The 15483-nt window shown below is 45.2% G+C and overlaps 1 protein-coding gene across 1 annotated transcript in view; it reads right to left on the bottom strand.

Moving 5' to 3' along the window:
* LOC141105744 (pancreatic lipase-related protein 2-like) overlaps positions 1–15483 on the bottom strand; it is a 165537-nt gene that overhangs the window by 106598 nt on the left and 43456 nt on the right. Inside the window, exon 2 of the mRNA XM_073595825.1 lies at positions 6995–7046. Within this exon, the coding sequence (XP_073451926.1) occupies positions 6995–7046 (52 nt within the window). The remainder of the gene's footprint in view (positions 1–6994; positions 7047–15483) is intronic.

Genomic DNA, 15483 nt, shown 5'->3' with positions numbered 1-15483 from the left:
GTAAGTTCACCATTGCCAGAATAGTATAGGTGGTCTCCGATTCTCTGTCGGAGTTCTCGTATTGTTTGGCCTACATAGAAGGCATTATACTTACACAGCATAAGGTAAATCACCCCCATAGTGCCACAATTGGAAAAGATACGAGGTGAAAAAGTTTCACCATTGGGTAACTGGAACCTCCTCTCCTCAAGAATCCAGGGGCAGCGGGGACAATGCCCACATTGGAAGGTTCCACTAGGTCCTGCGGCAGATCGCTTGGATGATTGGTAATGGCTGTTAGTCAAACGGTCTCTTAATGAGGATGCTCTCCAGAACACCAGTTCTGGAGTAGATCTCACATGTCTGCTCAGGAAATGGTGGTCCATCGGTAAATGCCAATGGTTGGATAGTATCTTTCTGAGTTGTTGGTGTGCTTAGTGATGATTTTAACTGTATCTGTTGATGGGGATTTGGGTGAGGTATACAGTAAAGAGCTCCTGGTATGTGCTAGTGCGCAATTAAACGCTTTCCTTAAATTAGTACACAAATAACCTCTGAGTAAAAGACGGTCACGTAAAGCATTGGCTCAAATCCTGAAATCTGTCTCTAGAGTACAATTTCTTCGTATGCACAATTATTGCGCATACGGAATGCTCCGCACTAGTGAATGTGAGTGGGCACTAGAAGCATAGAGCAGCGTATTACCAGTCGTTGGTTTGCAGAACAGGTATATGCCTATTGTACTGTCCTGTTGTTTAACGATAGAGAGACCCAAAAAAGGGATCCGACTATTGTCAAAACTAAATGTAAAGTTGAGGTTAAAACTATTGTCGTTCAAGGCCTGAATAAACTCCAACAGTTTGTCTCTGGTACCGGTCCATACTATGAACAGGTCATCTATGTACCTGTACCATAACAGAACATGTTCAAAGAAATGTGTGTAACGATCGTCAGAAGTTATATGACTCTCTCACCCGCCCAGATACAAATTAGCATATGCCGGGGCTCAAGATTTCCCCATAGCGACTCCTTGAGTCTGTAAATACAATTGATCATTGAAAGTAAAATAGTTTTTAGTCGAAATTAAATGTAGTATTCGCAAAATTAATTGGTTCAGGGGCCAAGAGGTCTGTTCTTGTTCTCTGAGGAAGGAACCAGCCATCCGGACACCCTCGAGTACAAAGCCTCGATATCTAAAGCCACAAGCCGGGGGTCCGGAGGAATCTGGATCCCCTCGATATGTTTCAAGTAGTATAACGTATATAGGAGGGGAGGCTCTGGACATGAGGCATTAAGAAAGCGTCTACAAATTTGCTGGCATTGTCTGTGAATGATCCTTTTCCAGAGACAATTGGTCTACTGGGAGGTGTCTGAAAATTTTTGTGGGTTTTAGGAAGGGTATAGAAGGTGGGGACACGTGGAAATTTGGGAACCAGGAACTCCAGGGTATCCTTGTCAATAAGGCCCTCATAGAAGGCCCCAGTGCAAAGGTCCAGAGTTCTGAGGCAAAGGTGGAAATGAGGGCAGGGGCAATGGATTTGTACCAGTTGTGGTTGTTCAAAACAGTCAGGCAGATTGATTGATACTGGGTATGTGTCATTAAAACCCTGTTACCACCTTTGTCTGATTGTTTGATAACAATAACATTCAAGGTGGATGGCAAAGTCCTGCCTGCTGTGCTGTTGTATTCTGGCATCGGGACTCCTCCTCTGTCAGAATACACTGATCAGACTGGCTGCATGTGCTGATCGAGCGAAATTTTAGCGTAATTTTACCAACAGTCCTGTTCGGGAGGAGTTGATTATCAGATTGACTCATATTGAACGGGAACAGCCATAGATGGTTTGAAATTCAGTGGCTCATCTATTGTCAGCCTAAGTCTAAATGTGTGCGAGCGACGGTCTGGCTCTCCAACGTGTTGCCAGAACAGGGTGTTTTGACCCTTGCTGCAGCACTTACTATCCTACTATACTATCCTTGGGGATATTTTCCCTCATTACCTGTCCCAGTGAAATCATTAGAAATAATGGGAGTAGTGCTTGTCATCAGGACAAAAATACGCAAACCTCAATAAAAACAAATTAATCAGAAGTTTGAACCCTTCCCATTCTGCTCACTATTTATGTTTATCTTTGTTCTAGTTGGAGAGATTTTCAAGTCTTTACAAAGGTGACAATCTGAGTAATATGGGATAGGCAAAATTCATTTTGCGAATACTACATTTCATTTTGACTAAAAACAATTTTACTTTCAATGATCAATTGTATTTACAGATTCAAGGAGTCGCTATGGGGACATCTTGTTCCCCGGCATATGCTAATTTGTATCTGGGCAGGTGAGAGAGACATATAACTTCTGACGATCGTTACACACATTTCCTTGAACATGTTCTGTTATGGTACAGGTACATAGATGACCTGTTCATAGTATGGACCGGTACCAGAGACAAACTGTTGGAGTTTATTCAGGCCTTGAACAACAATAGTTTTAACCTCAACTTTACATTTAGTTTTGACATAAGCCGGATCCATTTTTTGGATCTCTCTATCGTCAAACAACAGGACTGTACAATAGGCACAGACCTGTTCCGCAAAGCAACGGCTGGTAATACGCTTCTCCACGCGTCTAGTGCCCACCCGCATCCACTAGTGCGGAACATTCCGCATGCGCAATTTTTGCGCCTACGAAGAAATTGCACTCTAGAGACAGATTTCAGGATTCAACCCAATGCTTTACGTGAGCTTTAATCGAGCACTAGCACATACCAGGAGCTCTTTACTGTATACCTCACCCAAATCCCCATCAACAGATACAGTTAAAGTCATCACTAAGTACTCTGCCCATCATCAACAGCTCAGAATGATACTATCCAAACATTGGCATTTACTGACAGACCACCATGTCCTGAGCAGACATGTGAGATCTACTCCAGAACTGGTGTTCCGGAGAGCATCCTCGTTAAGGGACCGTTTAACTAACAGCCATTACCAACCATCCAAGCAATCTGTCGGAGGACCTAGTGGAACCTTCCAATGTGGGGATTGTCCCCGCTGCCCCTTGATTCTCGATGAGAGGAGGTTCCAGTTACCCAACGGTGTAACTTTTTCACCTCGTATCTTTTCCAATTGCGGCACTATTGGGGTGATTTACCTTATGTTCTGTAAGTGTAATGCCTTCTATGTAGGCAAAACAATACGAAAACTCCGACAGAGAATCGGGGACCACCTATACTATTCTGGCAATGGTAAACTTACCACCATAGGCCAATACATTGGACTTTGATGTTATAACTGTCAAATTTTTCTTCTTGAAGTAGTCCTACAGAGCCCTAGAGGGAGTGATTGGGATAGGAAGATTTTACAGGCCTTAATGAGATGATATCTTATAAACCCTTCTTGTAGATTTTCACAATTTTCCCCATCTCCTCCCTCCCCCCTCTCATCTACTCCGTCCCCTTCTTCCCCCTACCTTCCCATTCCCCTCCCCCCTCCCTATCCTTCTTGCCCTATCCTATCCAAGTCACACTTATCCCATGGGTTTCCTTTGTGTACCCCTGTCTAATTATTGCAGGATTTCCCCACTGGCCTATTATACCCCAGGTTACCTGGTCGTCCATACTTGTCCTTGAACTAGGTTAGTAATAGTAACATTTCCAAAATGTTTTGTTTACAAATAAAGTTCTGTATTATAGATTTGGGACTATTCAGCCCCTCATTATTTCTTGTTATTAATGTGTTTTCTCTATGTACTAATGTTGTGTATATTTGATGAAATTCATTTGGGCTGTTGCTTTCCCTGCACGCCTTTCCAGCCCATTTGACATAGACGGCGCGCACTTGTGCAGTAGCGTGGTATGTCGCACCTGCGTAGTGCGGGGAGCCAGACCCAATGACGTCACGCGCCGCCGCGCCGCCGAAGCGGCGTGTGCACGGCTTCCGGGTTGGGGAGCTCATTTAGTGGGCCTAGGCCCACTGGTGAGCACCGTAGATATTTTTCTCCAGGGGGGTCGTGACCGGCAACCAGGAGGAAGGCAAGACTGAGATCTTTGTGGCCAGGCCTGAGTGGGTTTACTCCCTGCCCCTTTTCCCGCATGCGTGCTATATTCGTTCTATTTTTACAGATCCGTCTGACTCCTATAGGCTTTAGCTTGGCTACAGATAGAGGGATCCCTTACCAGGCGCTTGCTTCATGTGCAATGAACCTTCAGCTTGCAATTATCTACTGGTGATGTAGGATTACGGCACATTCCAGCCACCACCACCTGAGATACCTTATATATGGTCTCATTGCTTGCCTTCCCTCTCTTTGCCTGCTTTGCCCTTTTCTCTCCCCCCTGGAGTTTTCTATATATTATTTGAATAGATCTTTAAAGATATCTAACCAGGTAGGTTATGATTTTCTAACCATTAGGTATATATGCACTTCCTCTCCCTCACCACCCATTCCCCTCACATCCATCTTCCCGCCACCCCCCATTCCCATCCTTACCCAACAACTAACCTACCCTACCCACCAACACCACCCCCTCTCTCCCCCCTTCGTGCCCACCCCCCCCTGCTTTCCTTCTTTTTCCTCTTTCGCCCCTTCCCCCCTTCTTCTCTTTTTATCTTTCTCTCCTCCCCTTCCCCTCCCTTTTCTCCCCCCATCCTTTCTTCCCCCCTCTCTTGTCTTTCCCCTTCCCCTTTTCTTCCCTCCCCCCCTTTCCCTGCCCCCTCCTTCCCCTTCCGGTGCACTATACAATGGGGAATACTTTACCAACCGCTCTGTATATATCTATTCCTATTTACTCCTATTTAGATTCAATTCCATATAATGCCCCTTGTCCGTTGCTGGAGGAGTCTTTTGAGTGGCTGGGTTTTGTACCTGGCGATTGACCTGTTGGATATGCAACTTCTCAATGTGACCGCTGAGCCCTATCTGAATATATTATGCTTCTGTCATTTTTTGATTATGTGTTCTTGTGTTTTACTTGATTATTTGTTTTATAGATTATCCCTCCTGACGAAGCAGTCTATGTACTGTGAAACTAGTAGAGGACTGCATAATCTATGAGAAAAACTCCATTAACAGATATCTCTTGGGGAAACCTTTGAGTATTTGTATACTGTATTTTGAATCTTTTTAAATGTGATCTATGTATTTTATATGTAATAAATGATTTAATTTTTATCCAAGATTTATTTTTCTGTGTATCAGTACCGAGCTAGTCCACCACAAAACCCTATGGGTTGGAGTATATGAATTGGGGGACAGTGAGCTAGGAGGGTGTGTTTGGGGGGGTGTTGTGCTGGCAGGAGGGATGGGGGGAAGGATTTGAGCTAGGAGGGGGATTGGGGGATTTGTCCTGGAAGAGGGGTATGGGGTATTTGTCCTGGAAGAGGGGTATGGGGTATTTGTGCTGGGAGGGCAATTGGCGGGGGTGGTAGGAGGGGTGATTGGGGGTGGGATTTGTTGTACTGGAGGAGGGATGGGGAAAGGATTTGTCCTGGGAGGATTTGTGCTGGAAGGGGGATTTCCGCTGAGGGGAGGGGAATTGTTCTAGGAGGGGAAATTTGGGTGTGTGTGCTAGGAGGGGTGATTTGAGGCGAACTTATGTTGGAAAATGGGGAGAAGTGGATTTGTTTTAAAAGCGGTGATTTGGGAGAGAGGAGGATTTGTGCTAGGAGGGGAAATGGGGGGTATTTGTCTTGGGAAGGGGTATTTGGGGGGAGAATTAGTGCTAATAGGGATGATTGGGGGTATTTGGAATGGTGATTCTTGGGGGGGGGGGCGTATCTGCTAGGAGGGGGGATTTGGAGAGAAAGAATGCATTTGAGCTGGGAGGAGTGATGGGGACCAAGAGTTGCACTTGCAGGAAGGATTTCAGCGATGGGAGATTTGTACTGGGGTGGGGGGATTTTTGTTTGCTGAATATTTTTTTTTGGGGGGGTTACTGATACATAATGCTCATACTTCTCTGGGGGGATGCAGTTTGGCATTGTCACCGTGGGTGCTAAATGACCTTGCACTACTGGGGAGTTTCCTATATCTCTTAGGAACTCTGATAGTGGGATCTTTGCACTGAGTTCCCAGTTCCGTTCACCTGCCCCATCACAGCTGGATCTCTCTAGTGAGACCCAGAGCGAGGAGGAAGAAAGCAAGCATAGCGCAGGGCAGGCATGACATTGTGGAAAGGGGAGACAATAAAAAGTTAACGGCAGGATTCGGGAGAAGTGAGAGGAATTACCTGACTGGCGGGGTATATCATGGTGGGGTTTAGCTGATTTAAGGGGAGGTGAGCAGCCCCGGCATCCAGTGGAGGTCAACGGATGCAGGAAGCAGTTCCCCACCCACCCTCTCTATTCTGGTCAGTTTTGTTTCTTCACTGGTGCAGCAAGAACATGGGGTGTCATGGCAGCTGGACAGTTGGCGGTTGTTGGTCTTTGATGGTGGTAAGAAAACCTATGATAAGTAAGGGTTCGGGACTCATCAGTGGTATGTGTCCCTCTGGTGTATTTCAGTTAACGATGGCTTAGCTGGAATATGGTAATGGTTGCACTGCGGGTAGTGTGTTGTCTCCAAGCCAGTGTGTTGCGGCTGGAGGTCTATCATGGTAAAAGGTCAGAAGTGGAACATACTATATTTTTGGGGTGCCATCAAAGACCAACAGGCTTAGTGACTGATAGTTTGTTCTCTGATGTTTCTGTCTTAAGGAATGTTTGATTGTTCATGTTAACTTAATATTTGTTAATAAAGAAGCTGCTATGGCCATTTGTACTCCATTCCTTGTGTGGCCTCCATTAATTATAAGTAACTGTAGGGGATGGGTTGGAGTATGAGTTTGGTTGGGCAGACATTGGGTAAAGTTGAGGAAATCTGGTCTACACTGGTCATGTAGTTGATCTTATGGAACAAAAGGGAGCAATCGGAACACACAGGGGTGGTTGGGATTCTCAGTAGAATAGAATAGTTTGATACTTCTATTTTTGCCCTGGTTACACAGATCGATAAATATGGATCCAAACATATCACTCACCTGTCTTTACTGACTGTATAATGAACGCGAGCAGCAAAATCTTCCCAAACATCTGGAAAGGAGATAGAAATTCAGCATTTTGTGTGGGAATTACGGACAGAAAACAAAAGTTGTCTTTACATACACGGATACAGTCATGTCTAAACTCCGTCCATGAACAACCTGAGACCTCTCTTATAGCAATAGTGGATATGGAGAACCCTGGCCTCACTTATTGTCAACTGACCTGTACTATGCGGTGTAGGTGGTATATACTGTATATACATAGGAGACTGTCAACATATTAGAGGAGTTGGTCAAATACCGCATACATATTACAAGAGATGGCTGGATACTACAGGGATATTACAGGAGATGGCCAGAGACTGCAAACATACTAAAGGAAATGATCAAAGACTGCAGATATAATTCAGGGGATGATAGGAGACTGCAGACATACTAAAGGAGATGGTCATAGACTGCAGATATCATACAGGAGATGGTCAGAGACTGCAGATATACCACAGGAGATGATCAGAGACTACAGACACAATACAGGAGATGATCAGAGACTGCAGACATACTACAGGAGATGGTCAGAGACTGCAGACATAATACAGGAGATTGTCAGAGACTGCAGACATAGTACAGCAGAATGTCAGAGAATGAAAACTACCGGAGATGGTTAGAGACATGATACAGGTGTTCTTGGAAACTAAAAACATGCTGCAGAAGACAGTTAGAGACTGCAAGAGACCAATGTCATTATAATCCCTTTTCAAATGAATGATCAAATTCACTCCCACTGCTGGAGTCTATCTTGTGTGGCCATTGGGCTGAAGAATAGCCATCAGAATTATAAACATCACATTGTACTCTATGATCAAAAATCAATGAGAAATAAGAGAAAAAAGGGAAAAAATAGATTAGTAAAATACATAGTACAATAAGAAATGATAAACAGATTGCTTTCTTCCATGCCAGGTCCGGATAGCAGTGAGCAAGTCCTATAGTCTGCTATAACCTTTCGTGTGTTCTCTGGTCACTCACCTTGGTCTTGATCAGGTGAACTGGATCAGGCGAGATGGAAGTGAGAGAGATGATGGCACTTATAGAGCGAGAAATATCTCTGTATTTAAAAGATCATTTATCCCCACAATTAACTCTGCAATGTCTGTCCCTCCAGGGCAAATGTTTATGGCAGAACTACCAGCACTTTCAATTCAAGTATTCAGATAGCTATAATTTATAATTTGTATTATACACACCAAAATCTTTTTTATGTTTTTTATATATATATATCTATATATATATATATCTATATATATATATAGATATATATATATAGATATATCTATATATATATATATATATATGTAGCGCTGGTAGATTTTCAATCTACCGCAGGTTAGGTAAATTTAGTAAATTGTGTGTTAGGAAGGCTAAAAGTTCGCCTCTGTTCCAGCTTGGCTGATGTTGTGTGTTCTTCCGTGCTGACCGGTGGGTGTCGCTGTTGCCACTGGTCAGTGTTGGAAAGTCAACATGTCGAAGTGTATAGATGCACCTCTGTCTCGGAGACAAGCTCGGTGGAGGTGGTCCTCCGAGTTGCATTCTGGGAAGGGGGTATTTATGGGACAGACGCCATGTTCTAGGGGTTTTTTTGTTTTCTACAGCCACCTGCTGGCCCTCCTGGCCGACAGTTATGCGTTAAGGAGCTACCTCGTGGTCGGGAGGCCCACGATGCTGCGGCACAGGGGTGGGCCCAGAGGCTTGTCTGGGGCCTACCACCGCGGCCGAGGAATGGTCCTGAGCTGTCGGTCCTGTGTGACGAAGCTGGACGGCCGGGGAGATCCCAGGGGAGGACCCGTCTTGGAGAGATCACGCAGCGTGCTGGTCTATAGAGGGGACTGGTGACTCGGTCGAAAGACGTATCAAAAAGAAGTGACTATGCAGCATAGTGTTGCCGTCCGGCTTAAAGGTTCAGGCACTGTGACTGACTTTCATTGCAGAGAAAATATGATACATCCTGTGGCAGAGGATCGTACAGATTTAACCCCCAAACGAGTCTTAGGCAGAGACTTTTGATTCGTGCTGCGTGCTGGCTGCTAGACCGGTGAGAGAGGCCTATCCAGACGAGCAAGGAGTGTGTCCCACAAGGGGAGCGCATTCCACCTAATTATCCGAATTCTACTGGGACATTTGTTGCTAAGATTCTATAAGAAGGTATTTGAGTTTCTCCTGAAAGTTTCCTTTTCCGCCTCTTTCCTGCTACTTCCTAAAGTTTGTTTGTTCAATAAAGCATTGAAAACGTACTGCAGTGTTGGTGCGTGTGTCATCCAGAAGTAAACTCAACGAAACCCCTAGACCCGGTGCCGGTGAAATCAAGGGAAGCAAGGTGAAGGACCCGCTTAAACCAGCAGCTCCACCGTGAGTTAGTGCTACATTTGGGGGCGTCGTCCGGGATTTGTTGACCGACAATTGTTGCAACCCAGTGGAGTGTTTTACCGGGAGTTTACAGAGAGAGCTGGACTTTGAGAAAAAATCTTTTCAGGAAGAGGAAAGGTTAAACTACGGGACTTTGCTTTTGAGTGAGTAGACGCTGGGCGCCAGAAGAGGTCCAGGAGCTACGTGACTAAAAGAACAAGTGGGAGGACTTACCCTACTTGCTACCGCATGGGACGCCTGTAGTGTACTTGGCGCTAGAGGAGAAGAGAGGCCTTGTGATCATGCTGAAGGATCAGAGTGCGGCCATGTCTTTTCCGGCATTGCAATCGGTTGTGGGACCCAGAGTGTTCCCTGCAAGCATGTGATGAATACTGTGCAATCTGGAACTCTGCTCATGGATACTGGAGTGCGAATGAAGCCCCAGGGGAAGTTTGTCCTGTATACCTGGAGATGTTGAGGGACTGGGCATGACTTGCCATCGTTGTGGAGGATTGGCCGTACATCTTCGTCCATTCGGCCGATGTCCACAGTGTGGAGAGTACTTGTTTGTAGTGGAGCCACCTACTATGCCACCCGTGCCTATCGGATGGATTGGGTGACAGGTATCGCTACAGTGGAAGCTGCTATCGCTACAGAGAGAGAGCGACGGGTCGCTACTTTGCCTGTTCTACTGACAATGTTTCGGAGAGAGACACTGTTGCTGCCGTCTCATCGGGAGACATTGCTTTGATTTCTGGGTCCGCTACGCCTGTTCCTGTGGTCCCTACTCAGAAGAAGGTGGGCTATGTGAAGGCTTCCCGTGGCCATGGTCGAGGCCTACCCCAGAGGTTACCTGAGCCAGAGCTACCAGAGTCTACGCCTGAGAAGGGTAAGACACTGTTGGGGACGGTAAATAAATATTTGCCAGCAGAAGAATTAAGAGACTCGGAAATAGAATCCATGTCGGATCTTTCCGGAGACGATGACTTGTTTGAAACCATGTCACAAGAGCTATTGTGGTCACAAGGCGAGGATGTTGCCTCCACAATGACCCTTCCTGAATGGACTGCCATGGGTTCTGGGAAGACGTCACCCTGTGTGGAGACGCACAGTGCCGTTGCTGGGACTTTGTCAAAAGTTATTGATTCGCTACAGACACCGGCTGGGTCTATGGTGAAAAAGTCATTAGATTCCTGTGTACCGCCTGGTATGGGGAGAGACAGACTTTTGCCAAAACTTGCTCGCTTGCAAAGAATGTTAAACAAGCGTGTGGCCACAGAGTATGTATTGGAGTTCCCCTATGTGCCCCAGGATGTCATGCGGGAGATTGAAGCTAATCGGGAGCTTTGGTATAGTGACGCTATTTGGGACTACTTGTCTGTGCCTAAGCCCTTTAGAAAGACTGGATGTTCTGTCCGGATGGATGAATGTTTCAACAGATGCTTTGTACATTGGAACTATGGTCGGCATATCTATGCTGATAAAGTGGTAATCTGCAGACCGGGAAAGGACAATGCTGTGTACTTTATTACCACTGTGGATAAAGAAGGAAAATATATTACTTTGCCAGATCCTCGGTTTTACTGGTAATTGTGGACACTATTACTTTGAAGTTACCTAGTTAGATAGCGACAGGGTAAAGAGATCTGCGTGGTCAAGATCTACAGATCCTGTTCTGTGTTTAAATCCAAGGACTTCTGTTTGCTAGTCGGATTTCTTTTACAAGAAAAGATCTTATGCAGGGACGGACTCCAAAAGTATACATTTTTTCTAATACAAGTAATAGGAAGAGAGTCTTATTTTTAAATGAGGCTTTGCTCCTGGTGTTGCGCAGGATGTATATATGTGTGTGTTTAAATATGTTTCCTTTTCAGGGATCATCGGATCATATGTATAGATGGGAGGCTTTTCAGCTAGTTAGTTAGTGAGGATGTGTAGAATTATATTGTGGTCTTGTTCGCGGCTGTGAACATAATGTTTTATAAGATATAAGTCTCATAATGTCTTTATACTGTCCTTTCTCTCTTTTCTTTGCCTATCTAAAGTTATGAGAAACTCAAATGCTACTCTCAGACTTGAGAGTTACTGTTACTGTGTTGGGACAGACGTTGGGGACAACGTCTATTGTAGTGGGGGGAGTATGTAGCGCTGGTAGATTTTCAGTCTACCGCAGGTTAGGTAAATTTAGTAAATTGTGTGTTAGGAAGGTTAAAAGTTCGCCTCTGTTCCAGCTTGGCTGACGTTGTGTGTGCTTCCGTGCTGACCGGTGGGTGTCGCTGTTGCCACTGAAAAGTGTTGGAAAGGCAACGTGTCGAAGTGTATAGATGCTCCTCTGTCTCGGAGACAAGCTCGGTGGAGGTGGTCCTCTGAGTTGCATTCTGGGAAGGGGGTATTTATGGGACAAAGGCCATGTTCTAGGGGTTTTTTGTTTTCTACAGCCACCTGCTGGCCCTCCTGGCCGACAGCTATGCGTTAAGGAGCTACCTCGTGGTCCTCCGATCGGGAGGCCCACGATGCTGCGGCACAGGGGTGGGCCCAGAGGCTTGTCTGGGGCCTACCACCGCGGACGAGGAATGGTCCTGAGCTGTCGGTCCTGTGTGACAAAGCTGGACGGCCGAGGAGATCCCAGGGGAGGACCCGTCTTGGAGAGATCACGCAGCATGCTGGTCTATAGAGGGGCCTGGTGACTCGGTCGAAGGACATATCCAAAAGAAGTAACTATACATCATAGTGTTGCCGGTCCGGCTTAAAGGTTCAGGCACTGTGACTGACTTTCATTGCAGAGAAAATCTGATACATCCTGTGGCAGAGGATCGTACAGATTTAACCCCCAAACGAGTCTGTGGCAGAGACTTTTGATCCGTGCTGCGTGCTGGCTGCTAGACCAGTGAGAGAGGCCTATCCAGACGAGCAAGGAGTGTGTCCCACAAGGGGAGCGCATTCCACCTAATTATCTGAATTCTACCGGGACATTTGTTGCTAAGATTCTATAAGAAGATATTTGAGTTTCTCCTGAAAGTTTCCTTTTCCGCCTCTTTCCTGCTACTTCCTAAAGTTTGTTTGTTCAATAAAGCATTGAAAACGTACTCCAGTGTTGGTGCGTGTGTCGTCCAGAAGTAAATTCAACGGAACCCCTAGACCCAGTGCCAGTGAAACCAAGGGAAGCAAGGTGAAGGTACCAGACCCGCTTAAACCAGCAGCTCCACCGTGAGTTAGTGCTACATATATATATATATATATATATATATATATGTATATACAGTATATAGTATAGTATATATAACTCAACACACAGCCATTAATGTCAAAACCGCTGGCAACAAAAGTGAGTACACCCCTAAGTGAACATGTCCAAATTGGGCCAAAAGTGTCAATATTTTGTGTGGCCACCAATATTTTCCAGCACTGCCTTAACCCTCTTATGCATGAAGTTCACCAGAGCTTCACAGGTTGCCACTGGAGTCCTTTTCCACTCCTCCATGACGACATCATGGAGATGGTGGATGTTGGAGACCTTGTGCTCCTCCACCTTCCAATGAGGATGCCCCACAGATGCTCAATAGGGTTTAGGTCTGGAGACATGTTTGGCCAGTCCAGCACCTTTACCCTCAGCTTCTTTAGCTTCTTTAGCAAGGCAGTGGTCGTCTTGGAGGTGTGTTTGGCGTCTTTATCATGTTGGAATACTGCTTTGCGGCTCATTCTCTGAAGGGATGGGATCATGCTTTGCTTCAGTATGTCACAGTACATGTTGGCATTCATGGTTCCCTCAATGAACTGCAGCTTCCCAGTAATCCATGTCCTTAGTCTGCTTGTCTTCAGCAAACTGTTTGCGGTATTTCTTGTGCATCATCTTAAGAAAAGGCTTCCTTCTGGGATGACAGCCATGCAGACAAATTTGATGCAGTGTGCATCAAAGACAACCTCTGGATATGACGCTGAGCACGTGCACTCAACTTCATTGGATGACCATGGCGAGGTCTGTTTTGAGAGGAACCTGTCCTGTTAAACTGCTGTATGGTCTTGGCCTCCGTGCTACAGCTCAGTTTCAGGGTCTTGCCAATCTTCTTATAGCCTAGGCCATCTTTATGTAGAGCAAAATTATTTTTTCAGATCCTCAGAGAGTTCTTTGTCATTTTGGACTTCCAGTGACTAGTATGAGAGAGTGAGAGCAGTAACAACAAAATTTAACACGTCTGCTCCCCATTCACACCTGAGACCTTGTAACACTAACAAGTCACATGACACCAGGGAGGAAAAATGGCTAATTGGCCCCAATTTGGAAATTTTGTACTAATTTTGTTGCCAGCAGTTTAGACATTAATGGCTATGTTGAGGTATTTTGAGGGGACAGCAAATTTACACTGTTATACAAGCTGTACACTCACTACTTTAAATCATAGCAAAGTATAATTTCTTCAGTGTTGTCACATGAAAAGTTATAATAAAATATTTACAAAAATGTGAGGGGTGTACTCACTTTTGTGAGATACTGTATATATCTAATAACAAAAATCATTTTTATTTAAATACACAGACTGAGGTCTGATAAATCGTTTATGGTTCATCCAATTTGCAATTCAAAATCGTCATCCAGCCCATCCCATCTTTTATTTTTATTTTGCAACTACATTTTAAATTTTTGGGTTAATCATCTTTGTATTGCTGTTTGATTTTATAAGTCATTTTTCTTCAGGATCCTGTGAAAGTTGTCCAAAGCAAGGAAGAATACACAACTCAAGAATTGAGACAAAATTCATAATTTGTATAATTATTATTATTATACAGGATTTATATAGCGCCAACAGTTTGCTCAGCTCTTTACAACATGAGGGCAGACAGTACAATTCAATACAGTAGGAATCAAAGGGCCCTGTACATTAGAGCTTACAATATAGGAGTAATTATGCACACAAATTCATTTTTGTCTAATGCCCCGTACACACGGTCGGACATTGATCGGACATTCCGACAACAAAATCCTAGTATTTTTTCAGACGGATGTTTGCTCAAACTTGTCTTGCATACACACGGTCACACAAAGTTGTCGGAAAATCCGATCATTCTGAACGCGGTGACGTAAAACACGTACATCGGGACTATAAACGAGGCAGTGGCCAATAGCTTTCATCTCTTTATTTATTCTGAGCATGCGTGGCACTTTGTGCTTCGGATTTGTGTACACACGATCGGAATTTCCGACAACGGATTTTGTTGTCTGAAAATTTTATATCCTGCTCTCAAACTTTGTGTGTCTGAAAATCCGATGGAAAATGTGTGATGGAGCCTACACATGGTCAGAATTTCCGACAACAAGGTCCTATCACACATTTTCTGTCGGAAAATCCGACCGTGTGTACGGGGCAGAAGGCCTCATTCACAAGAGGCAGACTCTGTTTCCACGGAGCCCGCCTCGGTCCGCCGGCTGTCCATTGATCTCCGCTGAGCCGGCGGATGACAGGTCCCTCTCTGCTCACTAAGCGGGGAGGGGCTTGTCAGGCGCCGCTGCTGCCTATGGAGGGATCAGATGAAAACGGACAGCATGTTCGTTCTCATCAGATCTCACCCGATCCGATCTGCTAGCGACGGATCTGGACGTAGGGCCATCCGTCTGCTTTTTGCGGATCGGACAAGGTCGGATGTCAGCGGACATGTCTCCACTGACATCCGTCCCTCCATAGGCTAACATGGAGCACCCGTTCAGGTCCGCTGTCAAAACTGACAGGCGGACCTGAACGGTCCGATCGTGTGAAAGGGGCCTAAATCGCAAATCCAAAATCACCATTCAGCAAAGCTAATCTTTTCCTGTCCCACTTTTATTTTGTTGTTCATTTTCCAAGTTTTGGGTTAATCATCTTTGTATAACCCAGGTCTCCCTTACCTGTTTGAAGGCTGTCATGTCCAAACACCAGTTCCAAGCACACTGAAAAACACAGGCTTAGTCTAGGGCAGTGGTTCTTAACTCCTGTCCTCAGGACCCACTAACAGGCCAGATTTGCAGATGCAGACTAGAAGACTGTAATCACTGAGCAGCTAATGAGATCACCAGTGATGTATTTCAGTTATCTTGCAAACCTGGCCTGTTAGTG

This window comes from Aquarana catesbeiana, linkage group LG08 (assembly GCF_042186555.1).
Source record: "Aquarana catesbeiana isolate 2022-GZ linkage group LG08, ASM4218655v1, whole genome shotgun sequence".
In the NCBI taxonomy this organism is placed as follows: Eukaryota; Metazoa; Chordata; class Amphibia; order Anura; family Ranidae; genus Aquarana; species Aquarana catesbeiana.
This window is presented reverse-complemented; position numbering and strand designations above follow the sequence as displayed.